Source organism: Nipponia nippon, unplaced genomic scaffold, assembly GCF_047370975.1.
Source record: "Nipponia nippon isolate SJK-2023a ecotype South Korea unplaced genomic scaffold, ASM4737097v1 scaffold_10, whole genome shotgun sequence".
NCBI classification, from domain to species: domain Eukaryota; kingdom Metazoa; phylum Chordata; class Aves; order Pelecaniformes; family Threskiornithidae; genus Nipponia; species Nipponia nippon.
Genome location: NW_028262291.1, coordinates 10,462,539 through 10,483,736, shown reverse-complemented (window position 1 = coordinate 10,483,736; position 21,198 = coordinate 10,462,539). Strand labels below are relative to the sequence as shown.

The following is a 21,198-nucleotide window of genomic DNA, read 5'->3' as shown; positions in this document are numbered from 1 at the left end:
AATTAAAAAGTAAAAAAACGAACAGGAAAAATGCAGGAGAGAAAAAGACAAACATAGTTAAATCGCAAAATAGTTCGGTGTAAAATAAAGCATTATTATACCTGCAATGATGTCATCCATCTGCTCCAAAGCTGCTTCCAGCATATGACTAGCGTCAGAAGCCATCATCTGTGATTTCTTCGGACCTTTACTCTTTCTACTGAAAAGACAGACGAAACCATGTGTATTACACTAAACCCGACCTGACAGAAAAATATGTCACTGCTACATTATAAATTAAGCCACACAGGCAAAAGTCCACGCTAGCAAAAATACAGCCTAGTAATACAAAAACTAAGAAAATTGTTCCTACTCTTGATAGATGACTTGGGATTTCTGAGGTTTTCATTCATCATTAATTTTTTTTTTTTTTAAGAGATTTTAGTAAAATAAGGAAATGCAAATGGAAACAAAACCAATCGATCTCGATTACTGGAAGCTTGAGATTCCCCTGTCCCTCATCCTTAACAATGGTTTCCTAGATTCAAAGTTGAGTGCATTTCAACCTTTTGGACTGTGGGGAAAAAGAGGATTGACTAGGTTTCAATGAAGGAATGAACACATGGTAAAAAACATGCCTAACCTATAAGCAGAACTCTGTAGGAGCTCTGCTTTTTTTAACTGCTGCCTTAAGAGTAAAGACAATTCTGAAATAATTTTTACTCCTCCTTTCTATACCCCCATTCAATCTTTCTACCACTTCTTTCATGACGCTGAAAATACAGTTCTTTCTGTTCCAATAAACAAAATGCCCCAAGTGCGAAGTTTCTGAAGTTACTGCTGTCTCTTTAAAACAGGATTAAAGACATTCATGTTACCATCTGACATTAAGGATAACAAACAAAATGTTCCAAAATTAGTCTCTACTTGTGAGTTGGTGTTGCTGGACTCTTAGTCAAGTAGCAGTCACTGTTGCCAACAAATGACATTTCAAAGGGGAAAAGCATTTACGCTGTTCATTTCACTGCCAGTGAGAAAACTCTCTGAAATAAGGCCCTTTTGCACATCACTTCATCACTGAAGTATGAAACCAGTGCCCACACAACGATGAACAGGGATTCTACTCATGCATAATTTTTGCAGTGCTCTAACACAACTCAAAATACTAACAAAGCCTTTAAAGGGTCATAGAATTTTGATTTCTCTTCCATGAAGGGTGCAATTCAGTCTTTTGACATGCCATCTTCTGATACAGCAAGTTTTTAAATCTGTGGTTCAAAACTGTTCGATTTTGACAGCTTTCTAAGCACCACAAAAGACACTTGTCTGACAATGGCTAGAGGCAGCCTTCAAACGATGCAGGTTGTAGATAACTGTACAGGCAATGGTCGTATGTTTGTGGGGCCGATTATTCCAATGCCACTGAAATGTCACTAATTTGTATTTATCATGCGATTACCTCCACTAAGAATTCAATTATTTGGAATTTAAATAAATATTACAATAATCTGTAATGGTAATTCGCACAGATGAAAATAGTTTTGTACTGTGTTCATCCAGTGACAATTCAGACACTGGCCACCATGACCAATTGCATGACTGATAGCTAAATCACCCACATTTACTCTCAGTTGGAGCCTGCCTAAATGTACACTTAAGGCTAAGTCCAAATTACTGCATCATAAGAAATGTTCAGTCTCAGTAATTAGCCCAGTGCAACGGAAATTTTTTACTAACAAGTCAAAATTATTTGCTTCTCTTACAAACTAAGAATCCTGAGATGCAGGCTTTTCTTTGTGGTGCTGGTGAAATACACACAAAGAAAGCTAATTTATTAATAACCTCTGTGTTATCAGTAAGGTGTGTGTCCTATGTCCATTCTAGTCAATGTATACAACACCACTATCTAAAGAGACTGATGCAAGAATAAGAGTCAGAAACTACTGTGTTCTAATTCGAGGTCTGCCATTTATAGCTTGTCATAATGGGTAAGCCATTATTTAACTTCAGATCAAATGGATCTGAAGAGCAATATAAGAATGCCTTATCAGAAAACGGAAGAAAAATCTTTAGTGTCACCCAAGGCAAAGGTTAGTGTAAATGAATGCTTGGTTTTGGTCTCTCCATTTTTGTCAAAATAATAATTTAAGTATGAACAATGCTAAATATAACTGAATTTCACCAAAATGCATCTGACCCAAATATTTCATTTAACAGTATTGGAAATAACACAAATTATGCTCAGAGGAATCTGGAAAGTCATTAAGTAAGCTGATACAAATTTAAAATTTCAAAATGCTTACACATGTGAGCTTTATAAACACTCCCTCTGATTCTGTTGCTTCAATTTGTTGGTTTTGGTAGTTTTCCATCTTCTGTTGTCACATTTACCTGCCAGTAGCTTAGCAGATTCAATAAATACTTTAGAGATACCTGATTCTCAACTGCAATGAGCCTCCTTCCTTGCAATATTTCCTCTAGTTCAAAGCAACCGTAACATCGGTAATAATCACCTCAGTGAAAGGCAATCCACCTACAGTAAGCAGCTGCCAAAGAGGCACATAGGCTACCTTGCTCCTTTGGCAGATGTGGCCACCAGCCACTCCCCCAGAAATCTACAGCCACCAGCTGTGTTGGTAAATCAGGACAGTAGACTGGCTCAAAATTAGAAGGGAGAAAAAGAGTGAAAAATACCAAAAATAGCATAGAGTTTCTATTGCTAGATTGTACTACATGCTCTTATTTGTGCTGTAAGCACATGCTTAAAGCAGCTAGAGCAATACATAGTTGTTATTAACAAGAAATGCAGGACTACTATTTCTTCTAAACATCAAATACAGTATTTGACCATCTGTAGTGAAAAAGGTACAGAAAGTGCTGATACATTAAACTACAAACTTGAAATTTTACTTATAGAGAAACCTTCAATCAAGACTTTGGCACAAACCAGAAAGTTTTGCTGAAAAATACCACCAGAACTAAGTCTTCCATCTCCTCCCAGCCTCCACACTCTGCCTGTTTTCTCACCTGTATCCACCACAGTGTATTTGCTGCTTCACTGCATTAAGCTAGAGTAAAATCTGCTGATCAAACAAGGATTTATTAATAAAAGCAATGTTCTTTGCTCCAGAGCGATAATGTAATATTACTTGCTTGACATCTTTTTCTAGACAGACCTGTTGCTTGTGCTTCAGGCAAGTCTTACTTTCCCAGACACTCCCTTCTTACAGTTTGACTGTTCTGAGCAATATTATGAAAATAGCCTGTTAGATCTCATATGCTTTCAGTTACCATTTCTGATCTAGTTCCACAGAAGTATCTGGCATTGTGAATTCTTTTTTTATTATTATTAAATAACAAGACACCTGTATCAATCCCAAGGCATGCTGAGTACCTCAAACAGTATCCATCTATTTGCTGGTATTTTAATTGCAATTCCTTTTATGGTTTTCAGTCCTGTATGACGTCAACAGATGCAGAACACCATGACTTATCTACCTATATAAAAATATACATGTATTTTGAAAAATAAGTTTTTTCAGCTTTGGTAAGGACTGAACAAAACCCCTCTCTAACATTACAGTACAAGCTTCAATATTAGCAAATTCTAACCTTCAGAATTTATTACATTAATTTATATACCAGCAAAAAATAAGAATCAATCTACTCACCTTTTCAGGTCCCTAAGAAGAAAAGAATTTACTTTTTTGCCTGATCAGTAAAAATTGTTCACTATTAATAGCCAAAGTTTTACTGTTAAGCAGACGTAAGTCTAAATTATTGTCATCCCTTCTAAGCCACACGCTCATACAGATTTAGAGCCCAGCCCACAGATAAAGATATTGCAACCCTGTTTGTTGTAATTACCTAAGTAATAAGATCTTCCAGGAAGTGCAGACAGAGCAAACTGGTCTGAATGCCCTAAATTTATTTTGCTCAGCTAGCTTTACGCTATAAGTCCCAATCTGAGATTTGCATTTAAAATAAAATGAAAAATCTCTGGTAGACCTATTGTGCTTAGAGCCAATATCCCTTGCAAATTTCTTAACCTACTTTCTGTATGTAAAACTATAGCTTACTGTGTTCAAAAAGAACATAATATTTAACTGACGAATTCACTATGAGCAAGATGCTCTTCAAAATTATGAAAAGCCTTAACTAAATTTGAATCTTTCATGGCTGCCTTGAGCCAGCAGCTGTCCAGAGATAAGAATTTGAACATTAGACAACTCATAAGTCAGATGTTTTTCCAAATTTTCTCCTAATAATGAGGTTGCCAACTTTATCGGTTATGAAGAGGGGTGTGGATTTTGACAAGAACTCTTGAAATCCAGATCTTGCCTTAATATCAATGCTTTGGGTGGCCTACAAATTCCTCTCACATTTACAGGACATAGCTAATAATTAGCTACCACCACCTTTTTTTCTAGGATGAATAAATACATGTTTGTAAACTGTAAAGATTCAAATTCAAGTATCAGTTTGCTTTGTACTTAATGGTGTAGTGAAATATCAAGTGGCTTGGGTAAGCTTCAGAAGTCCTCCATGCTTTTTTCAGCTGCAAGATGACTCCTGAGCTGGAATGAACAAATGTGCACAATTTCCACCCCCGCCATTTCCCACCTTGCTTCTCCCCCAGCCATGTGCTGTATCCAGTCACCCCACAGGAACACAGCTGCTGATTCATCTCTCCAACCTGGCTCAGTAGTTCTCATGAAACCATCAAATACAGAAGTTATAAATACATATTTGGATCCTGGCCTTTTAGAGCCTGGCATACCTCTCTAATTAAGTTAATCCTCAGTCCTAAATAACCATCTACAGCTGCTGGGAACAGAAGAACTTCTGATGATCACTAGAATGACCGCCAAAGGAACACTACTTATACAGCATGCTCCAGAACTATCCAGCCAAAAATCCTGTTCATCTGATTATAGCTTAAATTTAATTTATTTGTTAATACAGACACTACTTGCTCTGTTTCCCCTCCATGTGCTTCATTGGAATAGGCAGAAGGGTAAATAGAACCCTTCCTTCATTGATTACTCTTTATGTAATAAATAAAAAAGACTATAAAGGTTTTTTAAAGAATAATTAGAATGGGAATAAAAAAAGTATTTATTTTCAGCTAGAAAGTGTAAAGGGTCCACACTAAGGGGGAGAGGGAAGCTCTAGAGAGAAATATAGATTAGCCGAAGTTGAACGAAGACCTGGTACTGAACTATTTCAGGTAGATGGTAGAAGAACTGGTAAAGTCTCTAGTCAACATATTGCTGGGAGTCCTTACATGAAGGGACATCCTTAGGTGAAGCACAGTTACTAGTACAATATCTCCACAATGAAAATGACCTAAGCTCATTAACTAAATAAGCTAAACTAACTTATGCAGGCAGCTGGGTATTACCCTGGCACTGTAAAACCACCATGTTTGTGTGCTGCTGATAAAAGTTACAGTGACAAGCAGTAAGAACTATGCTGCTTTTAAACATATTATACTAAATAATTTGATTTAAAATATGAAGGGAACTGAATGTAGTTAAATTTACTGCATTATGAAGTAGCAAAGTCAAAGCCAAACATCTGTTTTCAAAAATAAACCCATTAAGTTTGCTAATACGAGTCTGAATTTCAATTTTGAGGGAAGCGAGGGGAAAAGAAAAATGAAAGCACCCTTAAAAATATGCTAAATGATCTGACTAATACTTTATGATGCTTTAAGAACACAAATCACCTCATAGTAACTCCTCCACAGGACTCATGGATATTAAGTTACAGTTGCTATTGGTGCCATAACCAAATTTCCTGACTCATGTTTGTACAAAGTCTCATCCCTACATATAAAAGCTGACGCTGACAGAATGGCATGTGCAAAGTGAGGTTTCTTCAGCTCCTCTCTATAGCAGTTCTATAGACTGTAGAAAGCCCTTCATTCCTTCAGTGTTGTTTTAAACATTGTTCATAAAAGCTTAAAAAAGTACTTCATAATTTAATTTTAAATTGTTATAAGACATTTTAAGTCTTCTCTCTGTTATACACAGTATAAAGGGAAATGTTGTAGCTTCTGACTTTGCAAATCTTAAAACCAAAATTGCATTCATTATTTATTATCGTATTAAGTAAAAAAAAAAACAATTATTTTACTTCAGTTGTCATCTAACTAGTTCCAATTTTTAGCTAGTTAAAATTTAAAAAAAACACAACAAATAAATGCTTTGGATTTAAACTTCAATTGAATAAAGCACTACCTGGTAAAATACATGAGAGGAAAGTTTCTGAACCAAAACGTGAGCATTTCTGGTCTTAAAATAAATGCAAAGATGAATGGCATACAAAAGTCAGATTTGACACTACAGTTCACACTTAGATATAAAAGTATTACAATTAAGAAGAGTTAGACCCCCAAAATTCTGGCATTTAAAATAAACTATGTTTTTTTTTTCTTTCTCTTCTAACCTCAGGTATTCACTGGCCTCAAGGTCACAGCTTCAGATTTTCTTCCATGAAGGTCAACATTTCAACCAGGCCTTCTGAGTTACTTAACACCAGATCCAATGCCTGGAAAACTGCTTCCCCCCGCCTCCCCCCCCAAAAAAAACAAACCAAAAACAAACCACCAACAAAAACACACAAGAGTTGAAAAACTTAAGCTGAGAAATGATATAATGAACGATCCTGTGGAAGTAAATTCATGCTCTAGTAAATTGAAAGGTGAGAAATGGTAATAAAAGTAAACACAGAATTAATGCACAAATAAACTCTGCGCTAGAGTAAAACAGAGGACAAGACCTTGATAGAAATTGAGAGAGATTAGGTATATAAGATCAACAAAAGTATTCAAAGCTATCCTCTATAAAAATCCTAAAAATTTAGACAAACTATACTGCAGGAAAAAACATTCTTTAAAACTTGAGAATTAGGAATAACATTTCTTACGGTTCACAGAGTTCTCAGGCTTTTTCAAATCTCTCTGAAACAAAGGCTTCTCAGCCTGGCCACAACAACCTACTGGATCAGGCCAGTCCCTTACGGAAAATCCTAGTGTTCAATTTTTGGTTGCCTTTCTGCATTTCAGTAAATGGAAATCATTCTTCTTGCCCATTAAGCTGTTATAGAACCAACTTGCAGAACAAGCATTACTAGTAACTTACTTTATTAATCTATTAAGTACATGTGTATAAATCCCGCTAGGGATACAAAAGTGTATACAAGCACTGTGAAACAGAGATTTTGCATTAACTTATACAGGTACCATTTGGAATATTAGTCTGAAAACAGATGTTTCACTGAAGGAGGCCAGTGCTAACACAGGGCCAGAAGATCTGATATCTCAAAGAAACGTAAGGAGCTCCAATTTTCGAATCTGCTCACAGTATCCATTTTCTTCAGTTCTTTGATGTACACAGAGGATTGTTGTAAACATCAGCTGCTTTGCCAACAAAGAGCAAACACTCCTCAGCCAACTGGCTTAGTTTTTAGAACCCAAACAGTCCTTGGTCCTACTGCCTCGACTTCTATTTATCATTGCCTGTAGTGTAATCAAGACAGGTACCCATCAAATTTGTATGACTTGGAGGCAGAAAACAGCTACATATTTTTGGAACTCATTTGGAACTGTCATAAGACACCATAAGAACAGTCATGCTTGTTCAGACTAAAAGTCTGTCTGGCCCAGTGCACTGTCTCTAATGATGTTCAGTGCAACACAGGTGCATAGCGATCAGTCTCCTGCTCTATCTTTCCCAATAATCAGCAAGCATGAGGCTTTATGAAACACAGTCTGGACAGGAACCGTCATGTTTCATAGATGTTGAAGGACCTACCCTCTGTAGATTTATCTGATTTCTTTTCAAATCCATTTTGTATAATTTTTCAGTGAATGGTCTAACATTACAGAAAAAAAAAACCCCAAACCCAAAACAGTGGTTAATCACTGCTCACTTTTTCATGCCACTATCTTACAGTCTCTTTTCAGTCCTATTCCCCTTTCTCCCCTACAACATCCCTGTTTTCACTGAAGAGTTGTTATCCTGCAAGTCCCTCCTCAGAGTAAACCCAATCCATACTTCTCAACACACTTGTTGCTTCTCTATATACTTTTTCTTGTTTTATTGTACCATTGTTGAGATGAGATGACCGAGGCTACCTGTAGCATTCAAGTTGCAGGATATTTCTGACATTTAGAAAAATGCCACAAAAGAAATACATGATGACATAGGTGAATATGTGAATGTTTCCACGCAGAGTAAGAGCAATGAATCTTTACAGAAATAACTCTGGAGGATTAGAAGAGTGGAGAGCACTAAGCGTTCCTTAAAATGGACAGACACTAAAGTAGGTGAGGGTTGGTAGAGGAATTGGCACCAGTGGACACTGAGATACCCGAGATCTGTTTTTCTGCAACAGAACCTCAGAACAAAGTGGAGGGTTAACAAGCTAGAAAACCAATTTCCTGCAATCAAAAGAGACAATTTTCATCCACGAGATTTCTAATGGAAAAAGCTGAGGTCTGGGTTAGACTACAGAGAGAAACAGCCCAACATAGACACAACTAAGAGAGATATTTCTTATTATTTCTCATTATGAAATTATCTACTCTTGGGTTATTCAGGTTATAAAGCTCTGTCCTGAATTTGCCTCAACTTTATTAATGTGATATGAAGACTTATGAAGTCTAAAATCAGCTTTAGACATAAGGCTTAAAAACAAATACTAAAAAGACAGCTTTTTTGACTTTGTAAAATTTAATTTCATATTAGTATTTTTCCATCTTTGAAACATTTTGTGCATCAATTTATAAATAACTGGAAACATCACTAGGCTGGTTTAATATGACCCACCCTGCATCTGTGAACACAAACATGCTGACTTCACACTAGCAGGAACTGACAGTATCAAGTACTTCTGTATAAATTTAAGCTTCAGTAGCTATTTTGAGGAAAGTGTCCGTGAGAAACAAAGAAAGGAAAAATATACTTCTGCTAGAAACAGCAAATTCAACGTAAGTGAAACTGCTTGGATTAAAAACATTAAACTAGGAACAACAAATGGATCACTATGAAAAGCACCATATCCCACATTACTCATCACATCAATGAAAATATAAATTTTAACAGCTGTGTCAGTTTAATGCCTATGCTTATAAACAAAACATTCCTATATTGATTGCTTCCTGAAGATTAATGACAGCATCTGTAGAAAAAGCGGTCTTCAAGTTTTCTTCCTTCTCTGTCTAAAGAATAGGTATAGCCAAGAAGCAAAAATTCTCCATGCAAGTAAAATCCTGATCTAAAATGACACATTTTGTTGATTCTGCTCCTCCATTATTCAGAATATGGGACATCTTACTCCTTGCAGAAATGGCCAACAAGTGAGGAAGTAGCTGTATCAAACATTGTGCCACAGCTGATTTCTAAATCAGAGAATGATGTATTCTCCTATCATATTTACTTTCCATACTTAATGGATTAACATAATTTTCTAATTATGAGAAAAAGCATTATACAGAGAGGCAATGTTGCAAGTTACACAACAGTAACTTGACATCCAAAAGCAACATTTAATATTTTTAAGATTCACATAGGTGAGAGAAACCTGTAATATCTCCCAGCTGAAGAAACATTATTACACGTGGCAAGAAAAATCCAACATCCTTTATTCTTGTTTTTCTGGATCCTAGAAGAAAAATTAATATCAAGATGGCTAGAGACAGATTAAGCACCCACTGAAACCAGAACCTGACTTTAAAGGGAACATGAAGCAGCCCATAATGAACGTGTGACTAGATATACAGGTCTCCTCAATGACCTATTCTATGGAGGTGCTATATTTGCTCACAGAAGAACATGTTTACCTAGCAAAGGATCTTAACAGAATCACCACGCTGAAAACCCACTCAAGTGCTCAGTTTTTCTAGTTCACGTTCATCTATGTGTACTGTTACTGTTTCCGCTCTATCACCACAACTGAAACAAGCTAAGTTTCAGGTAACTGTATATCCAGTTTTCAGTATTTGGTGCAAACTTCTAATAGGCTTACAAGAGAGTTCTGAAGTGCCCAGCATGCTGCTTCCATAAAATACATACGTCTGATGGCACAGGATACAAAAGAGATTCTGGAAGTCTACTGTTGTATACAGCACCTTTTATTATCAACCACGCTAGGCATTCTCAAGTTCTTACCAACCACAAAGCCCATCATGCCATACCTGCCAACCATTTCAAGGCATTTATTCTCAGTTCTACACAAATGTAAAATGAACAAGTTTCCATGTCAAATCATGTTATCAAGGGTAAGTCAAATCAATTTAAATTTCTCCTTATAAAATATACATGATATGTAGGACTAAGAAAGAGATAAGAGAATGCACAGCCACAGTTCTGTGCATCAGAATGTCTATTTGAATTTGCAAAACTTAAAAAGTGTATGTCATTTCCAGAAACAGACTAATTGTTCAGTAAAACTGGTTCCATGTATGAGCCTCTAAAGCTACCATATTCCAGTTTAGTCATTTTGGCTTACACATTTGCTAGGACACTTAATTCGGAAAGCTTTTGGAAGTTTTGCAAATTAAAAAATGCCTTTCTCAACACAAACTGAATGCAAGAACTGGACCTAGAAACAGGCCCATTCATAAACTCAGTATTCTTCTGGTTTCTATATACGTATTTACATGTGAAGTTCAGGATGCCGTCAGAATAATTCATCAATGGCGTATGTATAAAGGATCACTTTTGTTCTCTTTAATAGTGAATTCCCATTACTTTCAGGGCATGAAAAAAATACAAGTTAAACCATTATAATGAACGAACATAGGATTTCTCTAGATTCATTTCCAGATAAGTATTTCAATTAACTACTTGTACGTGAACAATCACCCAAAAGTACTTGCCAAAACCCAAAACTGTAGCCTAAAATTTGTGCTATTATGTGTTACTTCCGGTACAAAGACAAACTCTTTCATATGGTTGAAATAAATAGAAAAATTACAGTTATTACTGCAAATGCTAGAGTATAACAGTACCTGAAGCAATATATTGTTATAAAGTTAGTCAAATTTTACTGGCTCTGAAATAAATGGATTAGACACCTTTGTACTGACATAGAAGACAAATGAAACAGAATTCTTACGTTAATTTAAAGGGCCTGAGTGTCATTATAGCAAGGCCAGAAGTCCTAAAGCGCACTGTCACAGTGCCAAACAGCAATGACACCTGAGGGGATACTGAATGTCAGGCTTTTACATCCCCTATCTTACTTCAGATCATTCCATGTTAAGACTCAGAGTAGCTTTTCAGAACTGTTTGAAAGGCTTACTACTCATATTTGGTCTGATTGTGAATAAACCTATGGAGTTTCCTGAGGGAGTAACTTAATCATGTATTTTACTCTTTGATAACAATGCCTTTATCAGGCCTGTTTATTAAAACAACCACAAAATTAAATTAGTTCAGGCTAATGACTTGCAAAGTCCTTTAATTCCTAACAGCTACCAGCTGATTAGTCTTAATGAAAAATATTTCAGAAGTTTCTTGCATCTGTGGCCAAGTGACAGTGCATAAAAACAAAACAAAATAAAAAAAAATAGAAAAAAGATTGAACTATTCAAATGACCATCATTGGATGAAATTAGTTAAGTTTTCTTCTATTTCAGGAGAGAAAAGGAAATCAAAGTTCACTGTCAGTTTCTTCAGTTTATTTCATTTTCCAGAAAATGGATCAAAATCTGCTCGCGTATTGGTGATCATGACATCTTTATACTTTCATACTAGATTTGTCAGTAAAATTTGACTTGCTATTATATATGAGAGACTTAGTCCCCTGTGTTTCAGTGGTCTTGAAAAACTCCAAGTGGAAATATTGAAGACAGTTTTATTAATTCTGAAAAAATATATATATCCAGTCTTTTCTTACTTGAAAAGAAAAATATGGTCTGCTAACAAACACTGAAATATTGCTCTGTCATGAGGAAATTGTTTCTCCTCTACTAGTTCTTATTGATAAGGGACAGTTTTGCTCCATGACAGAAACAGTAGTTTGCTTTGTTAGTTAAGAAAAGCAAATAAAATACATTCGCTGTAAAATGGTATTTACAGGCATACTGCCTGGCAAACTAGGCAAGCTTCCTAGCATGGCAGTTTTATCAGTCTCAACTAATTTGGAACCTCTGCTTCTAAATACCCAAATCGGGGTTTCCAAAGGAAGTGAGCAGCTGCTAGTCCCATGCTTCACAATTAGTCCCTGGATAATCAGATGTTTTGATTAAATAAAAAACTACAAATGACTGGTGAATCCAAACTAAATTCATTCTAGAGCATGAATTTCCTTTGTACCAAATCATTTGCTCTGAACACAAACTCCTCTCCCCATGTTAAAAAAAAAATGCACTCTTTACAGTCCATCCTTTTGCAAGTAGCTTATGTGAAATGAGAACCAGGTGGGCTTCACAATCTACAAGCGAAACTGAAGATGCTACCAAATTTCCTAATTAAAATGGAGAATACAATCAAAGCAAAACAGATTTGGATCACAATTCTTGCAACAGTTTTCTAATCCTTAGCCTAATCTACAACTATTATGAAATGACAAAGTGTACATGATTAACTATTGTGGACTATTAAATATTTTTCACAACACTACAGTATGTTCTGCAAAGCAGGCCAGAACAGATCTTTTTCTTGCACAAAAGCTTGTTATAACAACTCTCCTTTCTTCTAGTAACAAAAGGTTCTTATATGATTTTCCTTTTGTACATATGAAGTTTGCCAGATCAGACCATAAATCGCTCTTTTCAGTTTCAGGTAAAATTACTACTTTGGATACATTCAGCTTCCTACATTGAAGAACATTTTAATTCAAGAAATATTTAACTAATCATTTATAATGTTTATGACTGAGATTTTCAGGTTTCATATAATCTGTACTAACACTAAAATACTTTGTATATATACTTTTCATTACAGAAGACTACTTTCAAGAAAAGAAAACTATTCACTTGACTCATTTTGATTTTTTTCAGAATGAACACATTCTTTAACAGAACTGCATATCCTACTTTCATTGATATTTTACAGCTAGTGTGCGTTTCTGGTCTATATAAGTAGCTCTGAATTTTAAGATTTGTTCTTCTTCCCTTCTTGAAACAATTATGTATTACAAAAGAGCTTACAACAAATGCTTTACTTATATATGTATATATGCTTACATAGCACTTGCATAAACGTACCTTAAGTTCAGCTAGAGGAGTTTTTTGTTTGTTTGGAGGGGGAGTGTTTTTTTGTTTTGTTGTTTGGGTTTTTTTAGTAGTAAGTACATTTAATGCACAGTTAACAAAGGTAGCTGGGGTCCATGTCTGAGTATCTGGGTTGAAGCCATTACCACATTTCCTACAGTCTCATGGCTTCAGAAGTTGTTAATGCATGTTTTGAACACATCTCAAGATCCAGTGATTTGTTTTGCCATTTTTTCTCCTGGTCTGCTGGGTGACCAGAAATCTGCCAGTGAAACTGTTTAGGCAGAGATGGTAAGGCCACTGTAGAATACCCATGCTTATGTGATTTCTCACTTGTACCCTCACTGCAAAGTATATAGAGATGTTACAATCATAAATAAACCAAAGCACAACTTCATACCTTAGTTTGGGCATAAAAACTTGGAAAAAAGAGGTTTGCCGCATGAAAGAAAAGAATGGAATTAATATTAAATTTCAGGTAAGAGCTTATGTTAACTGCATTGTGAAGACCTGCACTTAAACCTAATAAGAACGGTTTTATGAAGCGTATAGGGGTGTTATCACTGAATAATTGAGTCACAGAATAGTTCAGGTTGGAAGGCACCTCTTCGGACCACATACTTCAATTCCTAAGAGCTTGTTTTTATTAGTATATAGGTTAACATTGGCTGGAATGTCACCAAGGACCTGAATGTATAGGACAAAGATGATTTAACAGAGATTTCATTATGAACTACAGAATGATAGAACATTTTAAGTAGAAGACAGAAGTTTTATGCAAGAAGGTCTTAATACATCCCCTGTCTAACACTGCACACAGCAAATACCATCCAGGTGAAATGCAAAAACTTTGCTTCCCAGGATGGTTTGTGCTGGTTTCCTATCTACTTAAAATATTGGATTTACCTCCCCAAGGTCTCCGCTAGAGATTTTTTTTTTCTCTGGAGTGAAACATCAAAATACTTCCATTTAGGAACGGACTGGATTACATGCACTAGTTTATCATCATCACAGAAACACATTCATAAATCTTACTGCAATGTCATTAGAATAAGATGTTCTGATTATGCATTATTAAAGCAGATGCTTCCATCCACACTGCATTGTAGTGGAATAAAAATATGATTCACTATATTCCAGAGACCCTTGTCAAATATTTTCCCGTGTCAAACTAAGACTTCTGAAATAAACTTTGAGTTGAAAACAGTGAAAATTGGAAACAAAATTACTTCTTTGTATGTGCAGTACAGACAGAAACAAGAATGCATCCCCAGCTAAGTCACCTCTGAATGTGGAGACCAACCAGACTTGTTTTCAGAAGAAGATAAAGTAAAACAGTAGTTCCCATACTGTCAGTGCTTGAAATCTAGATTAGAATTCAGCAGCTTAGATGTATCTTTAGTAATTACTTCAACTGGCATACAATCTGTTGATCTTTAAGAGTATGAAGACATAGCCAACAAGTGAATCATTCCCTATGAATATTCATACACATTACATCGTTGCTCTAATGAAAACAAGACTTGCAGTCAGCATTTGATAAGCAGCACTTGTAGCAGAGCCAGGCTTTGGACTTGTCTTTTTCTTCCATCCCACATATCTTGACTTTGAGCATTCGGTCTTATTTCACCCCTCCAGCCTAATTCAAGGTTTTGCTGAAGGAGAATCAGGCCTGCTGATGTGTTTTCTCCAAATTCACATCTGCTTCAGGAAACCGCCATCAACTTAGCACTGTGTCCTTGGGTGATATGCAAAAGACCTCTCATACAATCAGCAGTTCACACTCTGTCATTGCAACTTTTTGGAAGTCAGATCCATCATTTACCATTCCAGGCATGTTGTCTGCCACATACTTTCTGCTCACCATCAGGTTTCTTATCTTTTCCCCTCTCTAAACCACACAGCACCCTATTTTTCCCTGTATTTGATTCTCAACTTTTATCTTCAGTTACGTCAGGTTTTACCTGGAAAATTCAGCTAAACAGATGAACACACATTTTTATGTGGATATAAAATAAATATAAGAATATATTTTATATATCACATACACCGAGTTAAGGAAAACACTAATGGCTCCCCATTAGTTTGTTGATCATCTGGCAGAGAAATAATGTCCTGTCTTATGCATGTGAAGATACTAAATTTTTTCCTCTTTGATCAATATGAAAATATACAGCTTTCTCCCCTCAGCAGCTTTGGGTTACAGGTCTTCCAGAAATACTAGTAAGCTACACAATATTCATAACAATCTTGCTTTACAGGTTATCAAATTAGAGTTTAAAATCTAGGTCATGCTTACAGTCCTTTAAACCGGTACATTGTAACTTGGCAGATGCACAGTATAAACATAAAATTCACAAATTGACCTAGACTGGCAGCAGCGCCATTAGGATTTACTTTTTAATGTTTCTTTCAGAAAGGAATTATCTTTGTAATTTAACTTCTTTGTTCTCTGCATCAATGAATTGCCAAATAAGAGCAAAGTGCTATTGGGAAATGGTTTTATAGTGAATAAACGCATGAAGATACAGAGAAACAAAAGAGGTAACTGTAATGTTACAAGGTCATAAAAGTCTTGAAATAAAAACATTGTGCTAAAACATACAGGCAGAGGCACCTAGCTACAAAAAAAGTACTTTTATTTTGTTGCTTAATGAGCATCTATTTAAAAGAAGAACTATAAAATACTGTAAAGGGGTGGCAGGAAGAAATTCAGGCTGTCACAGTTTATCAAAGACATGTTATCACCTCAAAGCTGGTGCTCAAAGTTAAAGAACAGATTGTCCAAAGGTGGGAGTCTCAGTTTCTTCAGCTCTTCAAAGTAACAGGTGAGTTGATAGCACAGAATAGACAAGAGCAAACTGGGGAAAATTTAGAGAACTTAAAATAGTTCACAGCTTAAACTTTCCAGTTTTCAAGGGATCAAGTTACCGAAGCGAAATGATTTCAAACACCTGTACTGAAGTCTGGTAACTGATCAAGCATGCCTCCAGGGGCAGCCATTGCTGGCTAAACTTTATTCAGTAGCTCATGAGAATTTCAAGAATATACCTTAAGAAGCTGAATTCACTGAACTCTCAGGATGACGTGGCAAACTGAGGTGATAAACATCTCCAAAGATTCGAATGATGCAACTTTACTAACAGAAAAGTGACTTCTGAAGGTTCTCATCTACTGCCCTAAACAATGACGTCTTCTATTGCATTATTATTTCTACACTATTAGGTATTTCTGGAAAACACAGAAAAGCCCTGCTTGGTACAGTATGTTGAGTGATGACATGTTTGCATCTATACTGAGTGATCATTACCACAAAACACATTTCCTTATGCATCATTTCTCTGCTTTGATAAACACTAAATCCTCTGAATCATACTATGGACGTCTAAACCAAGATGATGGTTTCATCCTATTCCTGTAAATATCTTTTTTTGGGGGAAGGTGGATTTTTTCTAACTTGCAAAGTCCCACTGAGGCTCTGCATTACCTGTATGAGCATAGACCTTTGCTAATCTTACCAGGTCAAGGCCCTCATTTGTTTGAGCTGAAAGGCTCAAAGGCTCAAACAAATCCCTAGCTGTGGGGAAAGTGAACTAAGTTTCTGGTCTGTCTCTGAATAGTCTAGTAAGAGTGAAAGTAGTGTCTAGGGGTAAGCGCTTTATAGGATTTTGTGGGAGTTTGTTTGTTTGTTTTGAAGAGAGAGAGACTGGAAAGAGACAAACAGGAAACAAGTTAGGTAAATGAGGGCTAGAAGCAGAGCTGCATATGGGAAAAAAACAGGTGGGTCACTATCTTTTGTTCTTTTTCTTTTTCCCATGTTTTGTACTCATAGCACATTCTCCCTCTGCCCTTCCCCTTCATTTGCTGATCCTATCAAACTGTTCAGGGAAGGTGATTCTTAAGGTCTTTACTTACTCTTTTCCATCTGTTCCCTTCCCATCCTCCATTCAAACACACTCTACCACATTAAGTCACATTATGCTGCCTTAGAGCCTGCACAGACAGTCTAGAGTAACAGAGAGACTCCATGTAACAGAAATACGACAGAGGAAACAGGGAGAATTGATTCAAGAACCCAGAAAGCACTTCTCTAGTCTATGCCTATACCAATGCATTCTCTCTTTGTTTACATGCACACCCTGATCACTTTTCCACACCACTGGTACCATATTAACAAAGACGAAGTGAGATCAGATACAGTAGGAGTGAGGGGAGGATAGTGCTTATTATCCCATCTCTACTTCTTCCCTACTCCCTTCCTGTCCTCCCTGCTTCTAGCATAGTCCTCATATGGATGGGGCTGATGGAGTGACATCTAGATGGTAGCAGCAGTGCCCTCTGCCACCATTCCTCTAATTCCTCCGCTTCCTGGGACAGGAGGTGAAAGCAGCAAGGGAACATGGAACCAGGGAACAATGGTCCCAGCCCAATTCCTACCATGCTTCAGCCACACAGATTAACCAGTTTCTGCCCCCTCCCTTTAGTTTGGCGCTTTCCATAGGGCAGAGTCACAGATGTATGATAGATAAACTGCTATATGTTTTGCCAAGACACTTGATTATTACCTGGCTTAGGTCAATAAAGCATTTAAGTTTTGAAAAGTGATGCTAATGCTAGTTCAAAACAGTTACAGGCATATCATGTGTGTCTACAACAGATATAAACATCAGCGGTCAGTGGCAAGATTAGTCTTGAGCTATCCCTCAGCTTAAGTCTTATTACTGAGGACTCAAAATTAATTTATATATTACAAATTCCATTATAATTTTTTTACGTACTATTTTTCCCTCATATTCTGGTACCAAGCTATACTTGTCCCAGATAAACCTAAGGTTCTTTTGAGCTCTCCCTCTGCTCTAACTTACACTGGGTTTCCAGTTCAAGAGGCCCTTACAATTGCTTCCAACTGGAACAGTCAGCAAATGGAGGGTAAATCCATATAATTTAAAAACAACCCATATTTGCTTAGGTTTGTCCCAATTTGTCCTTTCACTCTCCTGGTATGCTGAGTTCTACTCCAAGCATTTCTCCATTAGAAAGATACAAGGAAGCATAAAGATTTATTGGTTTTAGCTAAGTTCATACAGCAGATCCAAGTCAAAGTCAGGAACACAAGCAAAGTAAAGTAATAAACATGGAAAGCTGAAATTCAGCCTTCTTTGCCCCCCCATTTACTCTTTACTCTTTCCACATTTCCATACAAGTTTCAGAATGAAGCCCTTTATGCACCTGTTCACGTATTCCTGTTTAAAAAAACCCAAACCCCCAAGAACACAGAAAAGTGCCCCCACTGCTCCCCTCCTGCCAAAATCCTGCAATTAAAAATCTGAAATTGTAGAATACCTTTATGACTACGGAAATACAATGTGTTGTACATGCAAATCTTCAAAAGCACAAATTGCACGTCACCTGTATACAGCCAGATCCGCAGTTACTAACCTACCAAATGAATACTTAACATTTTATTTTGCCCCATGCAAAACTGAACAAATGATCATACACAAAGGGGTGCGATTCCTTATCCTTCTTGTAGATGTTGGGGGGGGGGTATTTTTATCATAGTGGCACGATAACAGGAGTGCTGAATGATGAAACTGGAGATCCCTTGACACCTCCTCATACTCTTACCTCCCTTATCTCTGTACTGGTAAAACAGCCCATAATAGCCAGTTTCATCTTCCACCTGTTCTTTTCTGAACATCCTTTTAACTACCTTATTTCCCCCACATACCTCTTTCCTGAATTAATTTTCAATTACAGACTGGGGGTGGGGGAAGAACACCTCACTTCCACTTCAGAGAACCTAGCTGGCAACTGGATGTCATCAGTGACAGCAGAGGTTCTGAATCGACTGTTCTATGTCAATAAAACGGTCTGTTTACTGAACTGCTAGTTGAACTCAAGTTTCAAAGCTTTGCTCACTGTGAGAATAAATATTTAACTTACAGGAGCCGCGTCTATTTAAAAGTCTTCTCAACAGTATGGAGTCCTCAACTCTCACAGCAAGAGCGAAGTGTTTTAAAGGGAGAAGCATGAGGCATTGCAGTCACACCCGGAGCACGATTCGTGAAGGATCCCCTCTTAGGAAACGGCCCAAGCGCCCCAGAAAGCGCCGGGAGCCTGCGCGCCGCGCTGACCTGCCTCCTGCCCGACGGTGCCCTCGACCCAACCGCCGCGGCACCTCGGGACCGCTCGCCCCAGCGCTCCGCCACCTCACCGCCGAGCCCGCGCCAAGGGGACACCCGAAACGCCCGGGCAGCGGCGCCAACCCTCCCCGCTGAGGCAGGACCCTTCCGCCGAGCACCCTCCCACGCAGCACGCCCCCGGCTCGCACCTCCCGCCCGCCGGCGGGGACCGACCTGCGCGGCGGCGGCGGCTCCCGGGCTCGGCTCCCGGCCGCCTTCGCCCCTCCGCGGCGCCAGGTGCGCCACACGGCGGTTGGCGGTTGGCGGTCGGCGCGCGCCCCCAACTCCCCTCACGCGCGCTCGGGACGCGGCGCGCTCGGCCCCCGCGCCATTGGTTGCGGGGACGGGACCGGCGGCGGCGGCTGCCCCCACGTGACAGCCAGCGGCAGGGCGGGGGAGAGAGGGCGCGCGGCGCTCCTGCCCCCCCCCCCCGCGGGCAGGTGCGAAGGGGCCGCGGGCGGCGCGCGGCAGCCGTTAGCGCGGCCCCCGGGGCCCCCGGCGGGGGCAGGACCCGCCCCGGAGCCGCCTTGGCGCCTCCTCACCGCCCGGCGGGAGCTCAGGGGGCGCTTCGGGACAGCCGCAGTAGGTCTGGCCCTCGCAAAGCCGTGCCCCGCAGAGCCCCGGCAGGCAGCAGCGGGGCTGTCAGGCAGGTGCGTACCCCCGTTTCCTCACAGCACCGTCGGGCCTCGCGCAGCAGCGCCTCAGCATAGGTGTGCGCACCTGTGGCGGCATAAAAATGCCCGACACCCACCGCCAGCCCCTCACGTTAGCGTAAAATCAAGGGTGCGCCAAAGCTACGGAGAGTGGCCCAGTCCCTGACAGGACAGACAGCAGAGGCAAATTCTTTTTCAGGGTTTCTGGTGGGTTCCTGGCTGGGGCCTCGTGACCTCTCCTGCCTTGCCCTACCTCAATTTCTGCAGCTACCATGTTCCCTGCAGGAGCTGGTGAGGTCTGGCTGCCCAAGCTGCAGCCTTCTAAAACTTAGCTCCACAGGAGCCTTTCCCATCACCTTATTGCAGAGATGGAAACTAGGTATTATCAGACCTTCAGTGAATTTCAGTGTGAAGGGAAGGGCTTGGACAACTTGCCCCTTCCCCTGCCCCCCCAAGTTTCTGAGTTTTATTCTTTGTATCATTATTACTGGAAGTAGAACAATTGGTTAAAACCATGCTGTTTTAAATAGCGCTACCAGACATATTTTTGGTGCATATTCTTACATACCAGGAATTTTCTAGGTTAACAAAAACATTACGTTATTAACTGAGAAAAGCAATACTCTCTTTCTCCAAAGATTTAAAAATCAGGTATCTTTATACTTAACGGGCTTCTCATCTATTTTAATTCTATTAGTAAAATACTAGCATAGGCCATTTACATTGGTGTGTTTCATGTCATATTTCTGTTGACTCCTGTTTTAAAAACATTCTCTAATGCTATGTTTATGATTGCAAAAGTCTCTAGTACCAGAGTCTCCAAGGAAACAAACACATAAAACAAAGACTCACACTCAAAAGGTGTAGTTTTTTTCTTCTATCTGTGGAGATTCCAGGATTACTTCTAGAAATGTGAAAAGTGCTGCAAGTTTTGGTCACTGGGACTTTACTGGTCACTTTGAGTGCCTTGCTGATCCAAAATCTGATAAGGGTTTCTGTTGTCTTGTTTTTACCCAAACAGGTCATCCCACACACACTGTGATACTGACACAGCTCTTTCACAGCATGCATGTGCTGAGTACTTCTCATTATGTCAGTTTTCTAGGGAGTTGGCTAAACAACAGCAAGCATTTAGCAGAAAGTGAGATAAAGA

At 38.6% G+C, this 21,198-nt stretch overlaps 1 protein-coding gene across 9 annotated transcripts in view; it reads right to left on the bottom strand.

Moving 5' to 3' along the window:
• Positions 1–19,727, bottom strand: part of PPFIBP2 (PPFIB scaffold protein 2) — a 110,178-nt gene extending 90,451 nt beyond the window's left edge. For 6 of the 9 annotated variants that reach the window (XM_087744242.1, XM_087744276.1, XM_087744288.1 and 3 more), the window contains exons 1-2: positions 19,567–19,727; positions 102–199 (exon numbers count right to left, since the gene is read on the bottom strand). In XM_087744242.1, the coding sequence (XP_087600368.1) occupies positions 102–168 (67 nt within the window). In that variant the 5' untranslated portion in view covers positions 169–199; positions 19,567–19,727. Of the gene's footprint in view, positions 1–101; positions 200–19,153; positions 19,392–19,541 lie in introns of those variants that run through there. The other 3 variants (XM_087744268.1, XM_087744251.1, XM_087744258.1) reach the window with 3 other exon arrangements.
• Positions 19,728–21,198: the final 1,471 nt, after the last annotated feature.